Source organism: Scleropages formosus, chromosome 5 (assembly GCF_900964775.1).
Source record: "Scleropages formosus chromosome 5, fSclFor1.1, whole genome shotgun sequence".
Taxonomy (NCBI): Eukaryota; Metazoa; Chordata; class Actinopteri; order Osteoglossiformes; family Osteoglossidae; genus Scleropages; species Scleropages formosus.
The window spans coordinates 5,952,656-5,966,196 of NC_041810.1; the positions used below are offsets into that span (position 1 = coordinate 5,952,656).

General features: G+C 42.9%; 1 protein-coding gene across 8 annotated transcripts in view; it reads right to left on the reverse strand.

Annotated features, from left to right (window-relative positions):
* LOC108930833 (rap guanine nucleotide exchange factor 2-like) overlaps window positions 1-13,541 on the reverse strand; it is an 81,121-nt gene that overhangs the window by 54,964 nt on the left and 12,616 nt on the right. For 7 of the 8 annotated variants that reach the window (XM_018746281.2, XM_018746279.2, XM_018746280.2 and 4 more), the window contains exons 2-3: window positions 3,503-3,573; window positions 1,236-1,292 (exon numbers count right to left, since the gene is read on the reverse strand). In XM_018746281.2, coding sequence (XP_018601797.2) covers window positions 1,236-1,292; window positions 3,503-3,573 — 128 coding nt within the window. The remainder of the gene's footprint in view (window positions 1-1,235; window positions 1,293-3,502; window positions 3,574-13,541) is intronic. The other variant, XM_018746284.2, reaches the window with a different exon arrangement.

The following is a 13,541-nucleotide window of genomic DNA, read 5'->3' on the forward strand; positions in this document are numbered from 1 at the left end:
TCACCTTCTTCATACACAATAACAGAAGTGATAGCAGGTTTCGTTTTTCATATGTATATAGACGCAAGGAGCTCTGTACCCACAACATATCTGCATGTTTTTAGTACGCGATCACAGTGTGAAATGAACGTGACTATGATTGGGTGTGACACAATGGCCAAGGTGCCACATTCCATCTAGAGAGCCTGGAGTGAAAAAGGGGGGGGGGGCACAGCAAGCCCGCTAGTGATAACAGAAAGTCCCATGCTGAACAATGGTGGGACAGCCCTGGAGGGTACAAGCTGCGGGGGTGGGTTACAGTAGTGGGGACACATTGAAGAGTCACTGCAGTGCAGACACATGGAAGACGTTCAAACATAATAGACAAAGAGATACAGCTTGCAGTGCAGCAATTAGCATTAGTGCCTTTGGACCCAAAAGTCACAGGTTTGAATCTCACCTCTGGCTGTAGTATCCTTGAGCAAGGAACTGATCCTAAATTGCTCCAGTAAAATTATCTAGCTATATAAACGAGTAAATAGTTGTAAATACCTTAACCTTAAGTTGCTTTGGAGAAAAGTGTCAGTTAAATTAATAAATTAAATACTTTAATTCAGAAGCAACAATCTCAGGCATATCATGGCATCTCTAAAAAGAGAGGCCCACATAGTATTTGCTTAAATTATGGTATAATATTCCTTTATAGACTGTTACCACCAGCCTCAGTCAAGGGAATCAAAAGTAACCACCAGGCTGCAACATGACCAGGAAACTGAAGTGCACTGTCAATTTACATTATGTAATCTATCATTTAATACTGAATTTACCATATTTGTATTGTGCTACAGTCACTGAAGTATACAAAGGATTTAAAAGTAAACAAACGCTCCAGCTGAGATGACATGGAATGCATACAAATCTCAACTTCAACAACATGAGTCAGTGTGAATCACCCTCACATCTGTTAATTTACTATGCAAATACCACCTTTCAACACCATCATCTGCACTTGTTCAGCTGGAGTGTTTGAGGTCACCTTATTAGATTTTCACTGAGGTGATGAATCACGATGAATGATTTAGATCTAAGGCTCGAAGGATTTAAAAGCACATCTTCAGCATTTACAAGTGGTGCACATTTCTCGATTATGTTCTCAGGACAGCTGTTAGGACGAAGAAAAGTCAAACTGTGCACATTAAATTAATGCTTCCTCCAGTGATAATCATAAAAAGATACCATGGAAAAGGCATACTTACTAGTATAACACTTCATTCGCCTCATGCCTCTCATACCGCACTGTTTCGCACATCAACCTACAAAGGGCAAAAAAAAGATTTCAGCAACATATTTGCCATGAATATCCAGCAGTTTGTCCTGTACAATATGTTGCTAATAACTGAGAAATAGGAAGCTAACTTCACATTTAATTATTTGACACTCCAACCCCCCAAAGAGACTTACAACATTAATCTATTTACAATTATTTATTCATTTATACAGCTGACTATTTTCAGTGGAGCAATTTAGGATAAGTACCTTGCTCAAGGGTACTACAGCTAGAGGTGGGATTCAAACCTGGATCCTTTGGGGTCAAAGGTAGCAGCTCTAACCATTACACTACCAGCTGTCCCCAATTTCTAAAAGTAACTTTATAAATCTCTGAAGACAAACAATCTAAAGAGGTGCAATGGAACACAGCTTTTTTGTGCTACGCTTCTATTCTCATTCTTGAAATTGTGCTGCTTCATATTCTCATACATCCCGTACAATTCCACTGCAATCAGCTCCCCAGCTGAAAATTTTAACACCACATTTCCACCCATTTTCATATCTCACAGCCAATTCTTATTAAAAGACAGCTTTGCAACATTGTTGCCACTTAATAATTACAGCATGAAAACTCAAAGTTGAATACGGTAAATCACTTTAAACAGTTACAAAATCAGTTGAAAACCAGTGACGCCCTTCAAATTTTGTTTGGATGGCTGCATTTTAAGAGGCTGAAACTGTTCCTTCCACCAACATTCTTACATAATTGAGTGGAAAAGAAAGGCCCAGGAAAGGTCAGGCAAAGGAATGTTCTAGACTCAAAGGTCATGTGATCCCATGCTTTCCTCTGCTCAAATCTACATGCATTCACATGCGGTGTGCTGGGAACAGACTCCAGAGTAAACAGTTTATAGAGGCCGGACGGCTGTCCCATGGCCTGAGGGACAAGGAAAACGAACGCATTGTGCAGCCAGTGCGTAGGCATTCCCAGAGACAGCGCACCCGACCTTCTCAGAATGCAGCAGCCTTCAGGCAGCAAAATTAAACTGTCCAGTTTATTGAAGGAAGGAAGGAAGAAGAAAAAAAAAAAAAAAACATCCTGGGTCAGTTCATTGTTCGGAGGAGTGTAAGCAAGAATAAGTTTACGTTTGATGCTTTTTTCCAAAGCAACTTACAATATTAAGGTACTTCACAACTATTTCTCCATTTATACAGCTCGATAATTTTATTGGAGCTGTTTAGGACAAGTACCTTGCTCAAGGGTACTACAACAGGAGGTGAGGCTCAAACCTGCAACCTTTGGGTCCAAAGGCAGCAGCTCCAACCCTAACGCTACCAGCTGTCAAATTAGGAGCTCTACACCCACTTTCCCCAGAGTAATGAAGTGTGTCCTGTAAAGCGCCAGAACAGCGGTCTTCGTTGGCCTCTGGACAAAGGCATTTAGTCTCAGAAGATCTCGAATGAATGAATGAATGAATGAATGAACGCTAAACATGGCATCTCTGCTGCTCTACTGGGTCTAGGAACAGCACTGGGTCCAACAGGATGGAGTTCTCTATGCACAACCTGAGGAATCGGGTTTCCTGTGGGTAGGAGCATGGAACTCACGTGGACTTTGGAGTGCAGAGCTGGGTATGTGGCGCCCAATCAACTCAGAACAGCCTGAGCAAGAGTTTCACAGCCCATTAAAGCTCTTCAAATATGGTCCATGTCCACCATACCTTTGAAACAGGCCTTCCAGACACACTAACTGATACCTAGATTAATGCATAACTTAAACCAAATTGCCAAAGTATTTCATATTGGGCACTATTTCAGTTGCCTGGACTGATATATACATATATATATATATATACATATACATATACATATATATATATATATATATATATATATATATATACACACACACACACACACACACACACACACACACACACACACACACACACACACACACACACATTTATTGTGCAGTCTTTGGAGAGGTCGAATAGATTTTGGAAATCCACCACTCCAACAGAACAGAACCAGTGGAATGTTATAAAATCAATTTTCGGAATTAAGGGCAATTACCTGCATGTTGTTGATCATAGTAGCATAGTACATGAATTCAACACTAATTACAGCTGTCTGCCAATAAGCGTAGAGTGAATCAGATACCACAGGGTAACATTAAGCAGTGAGACGCTGATAAGAAACTCACTGTTAGTAAATGGATTCTATGCCAACTACCCAAAAGTTTGACTCTCACCTCAACTGGTGCTCTCGTAAGTTGGACAGGGCCTCCATTCCGTGGAGGTAAGAATACACAATCTCCAGGTCCTAAAAGAAAAAAAAAAAAAAAAAAAAAAAAAAACAAAAGACAGACAACTTAGGGCGCATTGTGCAGTCAAAGACGTAACATTGGTGTGCGGCGATTCACATGTGCAACGAACTCTTCAGTCCTTGTGAAACACAACCTAAACGAGTCGAAGCAGAGAAGGAAACAAGAGAGTCAAGGTGAAAGAAAGGAGCTGCGTGCCAAGAAAACATGGAGCACATCAGCTGTGACGAAGCACACACTCCAAACGAACACACACAACAGGGTGAGCTCACACCTTCAAGAAAGTAAGTTTTGACCCCCCCCCATTTAATAATTTACTGATTACTTTTCAACAGTACAGCTAATAGTGTAGTGGTCAGAGCTGCTGCCTTTGGACCCAAAGGTTGCAGGTGTGAATCTCACCTCCAGCTGTAGATCTGCTGAGCAAGGTACCGACCCTGAATTACTCCAGTAAAATAACCTAGCTGTATAAATGGGTAAAACTGTAAGTAGGTAAGCCCTTTTAGGGAAAAAGTGTGAGTTAAATGAATAAATATAAATGTCATTACAAAGTATTGTTTCCTAAAATTGTTCAACCAATGCTTTAGCAACACAAGTGTGTATAATTTTTCATGCCAATAAAGACATCAAAATTAAAGACTGAATGGACTGAATGCCTACGGGGGGGTGTTCTGTACTGCAAGGCATGGACACGTGTGCCAGGGACAAGGGCAACTCTGTACTCCAAGTGGCGCCAAAGCTGCCCAAGGTCACGTGACGTGGCTCCGGCCCACATAGCGAGGCCCACTCTCCCTCTACAGAGAGCCACAGTCAGCAGCAGACAAGTCCCTCTCAGTGTGAAGGTTTTTTACTACGACGATCCTCCAAGAATGAATGCAAGATGCATTTCAGGGCAACCTTTACACCAGAAAATGTACTTTAAAAATCCCATTTTATAAGTTTGCCATTTCTCATGCAACTAAACATTTGTGCGCAAATTCTACATTTTTTTTTTTTTTTTATTAGCTTATACCCTCCCAGCTGATACAGAATACTGCTGCACAAGCTGAGTTTCACCTACCAAAGTAGTAGTACCCCACCCCTGATCTATCCCCATCACTTCCTATAGCTGCCCAGACCAAATTCAAAAGTCTAGTAGCCAACAAAACCATCAGTGGATCGGCTCCCTGATATCTACAAGACCTGATCACTCCGTGGCACAGGAGAAGATGTGGGTTCAATCCCCACTCAGTCTGTGTGGAGTTTGTATGTTCTCCCTGTGTCTGCATGGGGTTCCTCTAGGTGCTCTGGTTTCCTACCACAGTCCAAAGACATGCTGTTCAGGTTCCCCCATAGCGTGTGAGTGACAGAGAGAGTGTGTGTGTTCCACTGATGTATGGATGAGTGACCCATTGTAAGTAGTGTATCTAGCAGTGTAAGTCACCACGGTGAATAAGGTGTGTGGGCTGATAACACTACATAGAGTTCATTGGATGTTGCTTCGGAGAAAAGCGTTTGCTACATGAAGTAACGTAAATGTACTCTGTAGTGAGTAAATAACTAATCCATTCACAAACTTTTACTAAGTTTTAACGTGACATCCAGGTGAAGGAAGCCTCTGATGACGTCAACACAAACTGTCTCACAGTATTTTCAAGAATCTTCAGGAATGGAATGCTGTTACAGTTACACGCAGGAGCAACATGAAACCACCTGGGACACCTTGCTCCTCTACCAGGTCACATACCATACCGTGGTCTTTACACTGTCAATATTAAAAGACACTGCTATCATTGCATTGCTGAGGTCAGTATTACTGCAGTGGACATAAAGGTAAACTCGCTACACCCTAACCAGACTGCTATGCTCCACCTCTGCCCACTTGGACACGAGGTCCAAAAAAGTGGAACTTGAATCTTTTGGACCCACTTTTCCTCTGATCACCTATGTGCTCGATAAACGTGCATGTCATCCGTTTAATAAATAAAAAACTATATGCAGCTACTTATGTAATGCACACTGGTCTACATGGTTGCATGAAATAATCTGAACTCAAGAATCATGTGTCTGTATCCAAACCTATCTCCTACTAGTGTAATGCACTGTTACATTGTTCCCGTGTTTACTATTAATAGCAGTGCAGTTCATCGGTTCGAAAAGATCCACAGCACACTGTGTGTGTGTGTGCGCGTGTCATTTCAGAAAACACATTCGAACAAACAGGTACAACTTTGAAGCTCGATAACGTGTGAAAGGCTGCCAGCTAGAGGAAAGAAGGGGAAAAAACATAACATGAGAACATGCTCCTGAAGAGCCTCTGTTCCCTCTCAAACCGGCACTCTAATGTTGCAAAAACATCCAACAGCAGCTTACTGCTACCAGGAGCTACACTATTTGACCCTCAAAGAAAACATGGCATAGCGCTGACCATCTTCTGCCCTCTTAATTTACCATAGCTTTTACTTGTACCATTCTATGAGGGACAGCAGGTGGTACAGTGATTATTGCCGATACTCTGCACTTTAACTTCCCAGGATCAGATCCCACATCCTGCTGTGGCACCCTTGAGTATGGTACTCGCCCTGAAGTGCAACAAAGTGAAAGTGACCCAGCTGTGTAAAATGGGTAAATTGCTGTAAGGAGGTCATCACTAGGTCGCGTGCGATAAACACATGTAAGAAACCACCAAAATCATGTGCAGTTTTGCCATTTTAGTCTCTACAGCTCACCTTGTCCTATAATGTGCTGTGACACGCCATACTATGTATGTCATACCCTGGACTACCTTGTCCCCCGCTGTTGGTATATTTTAAAAAAGTTGTAAACACAGAAGTACTGAATGAGTGACAGCACACCAGTAGAAGAGCTATGTTGGAGCAAAATGGCACAAGCTGGAGGCACTGAGTGTGTCGCGTCTGACAGCAAGGGACTGGGGATTCGGAATGGCAGACATTCTGTAGCACAGTAAGTCATGGTGTTCATGGAAAAAGGCCGCAGGTTTGCATCTCACCTCCGGCTGTAGTATCCTTGAGCAAGGTACTTACGCTAAATTGCTCTGGTAAAATTACCCAGTTGTATAAATGGGTAAATAAGTGTAAGTACCTTAACGTACTAAGTCAAGTTGGAAAAGAGGGTCACCTAAATGAATAAATGTAAATGTATTTCAGGAAGAAATTACCTTTGTAAGTTGAGGGGAGACTGTATTCTGTTTAAGTACAACAGGATTATTGCCCAGTACAATATTTTTGCTTGGTACAGCCCTTTCACCACATGCATGTACTGAGTCTTAAAACGCCGAAGAAGTGGGATCGAAAGCTTGCTCATAACTGGATTTAAAACAGTCAAGTCGGCCCAATGTCACCTTTCGATAAAAGCTGAGTATAAAATAAGTCCCCCCACTTAAGAAAAAGGTTCTGTTAAGACGCCAGGCAAAGCCACAACAAAAAGTACCGCAGCACTTTTATCCATTAGTCCACTGCAACATAACAAATTGTATCTTTCATTAACTTGAAACTACATTAAAATTGTTTACAGTTACTGAGGGGGGGGAAACTCATTTTCACAGCCTTCCATTCAGCAGAGATTTCTTACCAATTCATCACATAAGATTGTCCAATGTTTATCACCCTTGGGCAAGTTTATCTTTGTTATTGATACTGAATATAGGCTTAACAACACCCATCAATCAGACAGGATCATGTAAAAATTTTGGATATTGCTATACTTTTCATTTTAACATTTTTATTCACTCTGAACCACACAAATACTAAAATACTACTACTACATGACGCAAGAGGACAACCCCAGATCAGACCTTGTGGAGTTTGCATGTTCGCCCCATGACTACACAAGTTTCCTCTGGGTGCTTTGATTTCCTCCCACAGTCCAAAGATATGGTTCAGGTTCACCCATAGAGTATGAGTGACAGAGAAATTGTGTTCCACTGATGTATGGATGAGTGAGCCATTGTAAGCAGTGTATCTAGCAGGGTAAGTGACCTTGGTGAATAAGGTGTGGGCTGATAGTAACAAGAGAGTTTGTTGGAAGTCACTTTGGAGAAAAACCTCTGCTATATGAAGTAACAAAAAATGACTAAAACAAAGCAAAAGCAGCAATTGTTGCAGTGAATCTACTGACCACCAGATGTCCCTTTGGTCCCTTTCATGTGTGGGATAAGAGTACAGGGAGGGTCTTGGCAGCAGCCCGTTCCCAGCAGCCCGTTCCCAGCCACAGCCCTAGCCTGACAAAGTCTGCATTACGTAAACCAGAAATATGTCCATTTTCCTCTCAGATGCAGTTATTTCAACTGGCTCTGTGTTCAGCACGGAAAGAATGTAAGGAACCCTCATTTTTCATCTGACACAGTCTCCTTGGCCTTCTGAAAAATACTTTTCTGCATATCTGATGTGGATACTCGTTGCCACAAAAATAATACGTGAACCATTGCTTTTCACTGCGGGAGAAGTCATGCACTTCACTACATTACATTTACAATAATGTGAAAAGCCAAACTGATTATTGACAGCGCCTGTTTACTTTTGAGTGGCTCCAGCCACTTTTAACAAATTGACGTGTCAAACTAGGTGAGGAATTTACATCAGATATGAAGGTCAAATACCAATGGCATCATCATCATCCCAAGTGAGGTAACGTGCAGGAGTAGAAGGGTGGCCCGTTCCCAGCGCCACTACCATGAGCAATCATCTCCCAAAAGAACAAGTGACACACCACTGTAGGAGTGCAACGCTCAAAGGAAACAAAGCAACATCCGATGGAAATATACCCGGGGAACCTGTCCTGTGTGTGTGTGTTTTTTTTTTTTTTTTAAAACATTTATTCATTTCGCTGATGTTTTTCTCTAAAGCAGCTTACAGTGTTAAGTTACTTTACAATCATTTACCCATTTATACAGCTAGGTCATTTTACTGGAGCAATTTAGGGTAAGTACCTTGCTTAAGGTTATTACAGCAGAGGTGAGAATCTAATGTGCGCCTTTTGGACCCAAAGGCAGTGGCTCTAACCACTATGCTACCAGTTGTCCAATCCCCCCCCCCACAGTTATACTTTTGAGATGCTGTTGAAAACTTAACTTGTATCAAGAGCAAAAATGTGACTGACTAGAAAGGTTAAAGCTCAGATTTTCGGGGGGGTGGGGGACTAAACGTGAGCAGAAAACCGGGAAAACACCCATGTCATGTTCAGAGCAGCTGTGTGTGCTGTGTGTTTTCAATCAATTACAGAGCATAAATGCAATTTGCCTGTTACAGCTTGGAAATTAGAGGTCTCATGAAACAGAGCACATGTACAAAGACTGCTTCTGGCATTTTCTTTCAAGCTCATGTAAAGCAAAACCACTGCTGCCTGCTGCTCATTGAAGCACCCCTCCACTTCTGCACACTACACACCCCACTTCTGCCCCAACACTAGCAGCCGCTACACATCTCATTCTAATCAGCCAGTTTTATTTCCGCTTTATACGTGACATTTTTTCATTCCTAAAGCAACACGCAATCACATCCAATGTCCCACTGCAGCATGCTTCGGAGGAACAAATTCAGCTGAAGCACATTGTTCATTTCTGTTCAGAGATCCGATCATTTCGTGAGCAACATGTGACTTGGGGGCGGTTTCGCAATAATCGTGCCGCCTCTTTGCTTATGTTAATCAGGTCATAGTTTGTCCAAAGCTGTCATGAATTAGTCAGCTTCCCACTTTGATGACGTCTTCACGGTGTCTACCTGCTAGAGCCCTACACTCGAGTAACACTGTCCGTATTGTACCATGCTTCAAAAACATTGCACAACAACTTTAACAAGCTGTTATCACGGTCATCGCGCTCTCAAACATTTCTGCTGTAACCTGATATGCCCTCCTCTTTCAGCTCCTCCATCCCATTTTAAGTTCTCCACAGGCCTCTGGAGCTTCCAGCGCACTGCAAAGAACACTGGCTTCATCCCATCGTATGCTTTGTTTCGTGCCTATTCCCACAGGTCACCTGTAGCTGGCAGTTGTATGAAGGTGTGGCGTTATTGCTTTGCGGTTAGCCTCAACACTAATAATTCCAAGTTCTTTTGCAGATTGTACAGTCGGCCACATACAAAGATTTAAAGCCCCGGTTTAAAGTATATACCTTTAATCCCCAGTCAAGGTATTCCTGTACAAGCTCGGTGTTGTCTTTGAGCAATAGTTAGGCTTTAGAGATTATAACAGTTCACAACCACACACATTTGTCCCACTGCATTCATCTGCACTGGTCATCGGAATATCTGCGCAGCCAAGATGTACCAATTCTGGTATAAAAATGAGAATACGTCTAAAGAGATATAGCTGGTCCCCTGCTTATGAACTTAACTGGCACTGATACAGTTTTCTACTCAAAAGGTTTGTTTATCAAATGTAACCAGTAGCAGGCCAGGGGTTTTTTTATTTATTCTACATGGAGCTGGTCATGTTGTGTGCCAGCAGAAATGGTGATATGAGACAAACTGACTCTGCTACAGGAATCGTGTGTCTCCATCTGTATCTCCTCGTCTGCTGGTTAATCCACTTCTGAAAAAAAGTTGAATGTCATCTGCTAAATGAATAAATGTAAATGTCAGCAACTCTGCCCTCTGCCAGCTCTGTGGGGAGGGAAGCAACAGAGCAATTTTTTTTTTTTTTTTTTGGGACAAGAACAGAGCAGCAGACTCTCTCCCAGTGAGCACATCACCTCTGGTGGGCCGGGACACCTCGTGCACATGCCTGTATATTGTGTCCCCTGAAAGGAGTATTTGTGACATGAGATATATCTCAATGACCTAAGTAAAATGTTCAGGTGGACATGTATAGAAGGTACGTAGAAGTAGGATAAAAATTTTATAAACTGATACTGGGAAAGTTACATAATCTGGAGGGAAAAAGATCTCCAACTGCTCACTTTCCACCACTAACCACTAATCCTCAACTGCATGTCAAGTACATACAGTGGATCCTCTCTATCTCACATTTCTTTATCTGACAATTTGCTTGCCACGTGGCCCTACCACAAATGTCATTTTCCAGTTTCACCAATCACTCATCTCAGACAGTCACGGTGCCCCGGAGCCAACCTCAGAAGCATAGGTAGCGGGGCAGGGCATGTCCTACATAGGATGCCAGGTCATCATACAGCAAACACACACAAACATTCACCTGCTACAGATCATTCTGAATTGTCAAATTTCTGAAGACATGTCTTTAGGTTGCAGGTGGAAACCAAAGCACCCAGAGATGGGAAAAGAAAAAGACGCAAAATTCCACACAGTCCGAGTCGGATTTAAATGTGCATCCTACATGCCGCTCCAAATAAATATCCTGTAATTAACTTTTACAAAACACATCTGAAAATCCTAAGTATAGCATATAGCCATGAGTATTCAAATGCAGTTGAAAGTAGTCGAAAGCAGTTGAGGGGGTGTGACAACATACAAGGCACCTCCAGGCATTACGAGCACCTACAACGGCACTTCTGTTTTTTTTTTTTTGGGCATATATGGCTGCCTTTGACATTTCTGTTATATGTGCTCATGTTTTTAGTTTCATTTCTGTAGTAACGATTATGGCTCCTCATCTTAAGTACACATCCCACACAGGCCCATTGTATCGCACTACAATGCCCATCGGGATGGGAAGCAGCTGCTGCTTAGACCCCCGAGATTTATTGCCCGCCCCTTGCCTTTGGGTTGGGAGTTGTTTTCCTCTCCTCTGCTGCCAGTCGGTTTGCTTTGTCACTCTGCAAACTTATCTTCGTCTTTTGGTTTTCTTTTCATACTTCATGTGTCACCGGCACTCAAAAGCAACACTGCACCACTCAGCAGAGAAGAGCACTACTGATCTGGAAACTGGCCACAATCACGGATTTTGAGAAGAGAAAAACAGTCATGACTTCAGCACGTGAATACAGAAAGGTTCCCAGCTTGGAAACATGCACTGTTGCACAGTATGAGGTATTAGTACAATATGCGGGCGGAACTCTACAGATAGCTGGATGCATTATGCAAAAAATGGTATCCAAAACAGTCTGAGGAACAAGTGGATACTGGAAAAAGTAGACCTATAAATATCATAAATTTAAAGTTGCAGACCAGTTAATTCCTCACCACACAGTGTAAGTGAGGTGACCTGCTCCAGATTTGTAGACGCACCACAGAACCGAACAAGGGCCTGCAAGCAGCCAAAGCCATAAGCAGGGGCGAAAGTTCTAACTGCAACCTTTAGTCACGTTAAAAGTATAAACTGCATGACACAAAATCAGTGGCATTAATTCACACTCTTCTCTAAGAGGCTCACCACACGTGCATGTTTGCACGTGGGTTTGAGTGAAACCGAGGATCCAAGACATGATCTTTCAGCACAGGGATTAAGCAATGAGGTCAAATTCATTTGCAAGGAAAAAACTGGACCTAGCCTGCATACGCTATGTGCTCGCTGCTTGCAGAATCAGTAATGTTAAGTGCCATTTCCTCTGGCTTCGGAATAAGCCTTACGATCTTAAAGCCATAGATGTATGGAAAATTCCAGCTTAATGGTTTCAAGCGCCAAAACGTGCATGCATGAATACAGACATGACAGCACGTTGCAGTATTGTAAATAAATACCACATCTACCCTACAATCCAACATTGTGGGACTGATAACTCTGTCTGCACAAACTAGCATGTTTACTGGAGCACGACACTGCAACCAGCAACACACGACACCATCACAACATTCAACACTGGCTTGGAACAACTTGACTTAACTTGGAATAACATTTTATTCGCTAAAATCAGCCAAACAGATCCACCAAACTGGTGGCAGGAAAAGCATCAAACAAATGCACACAAAGCTCAGGTGGAACGGGCATCTGTCAACATCTGACGTTAGATGACAAATTTACCATTCTATGTCCAGCAGCACAAGTCACCTTGGATAAAAGTATCTGCTTAACACTGCGTAGATTTGGAGAAAAGCATCCAATTAAATACATAAAAATGCAAGATCATCGCCAGCTAGATCGTGTGTGTGCACACTGTCTGTGTGTGTCAGACAGACAGAGAGGGGTCTGTGTGAGAACACACATTCCTAAGCACTCCATGTCAACAATGCATGCATTCTCTCAACACGACAAAAGGTTCAACAGACACGCCTGCACTGAAGAGGAGATGAGCTCATTGGTCAGTTGCGCGACCTTCAGTCAAGCTTCAGAGAGCTGCGCGTACATCCAAGTGTGTGACCTTAGCTCTTGGTGCTGGTGTCAAAAGTGCCAGGTGGAGTATTCTGCGCAAAGGTTACCGCTCACAAGAACATATTCGTCAAAGCTCAGATCTACAACTGGACCTGTGTGACCACACCTGTGCTACCTCTGTGCGCACCTCTGTCACGCATGTGTGTTGTTAACAGGCACATGATGAAGATCAGTACTTAATAACTGTCCCCAAATAAACACCTAAAGCAAAATGTAGTGTCCCATCTTAGCCTTGCTGTCAGTGGTGGTTCTACCAATGAAGAGCTCAGGAGACTGGACTCCAGGAATGCACTCCCCTCCCTACAGGACATCTACCATGCCCACTGCGTCCGCAAAGTCTTCAAACTTGTGGGCGACCCCATGTACCCCTCCCACAGCCTCTCCGACCCTCTGCTGTCTAGGAAGAGATACAGGAGCATAAGAGCTGGCTCCACCAGCCTGTGCAACAGCTTTTCCCCCACAAGCTGCAAGTATCTTCAACACTCTCTACCACCTTTACCATACCTGACTTTTGAACTCTGACCCTCACACCCACACTCCCCATCCAGAATGACACTAGCCACTACAATACAGACTGTACAGAATGTTCCTTTAATGCCATCGAGTGCTTCTGCCGAAACCTCACTTAAATTGAGCTCCATCCCAAGTACAACTGCTGTATTTCTTATCTACTCGCTGTGGCATGGTGGCACAGCAAGTAGTGCTGCTGTCTCACAGCGCCTGGGTGGTGTGAGAGAACGTGGGT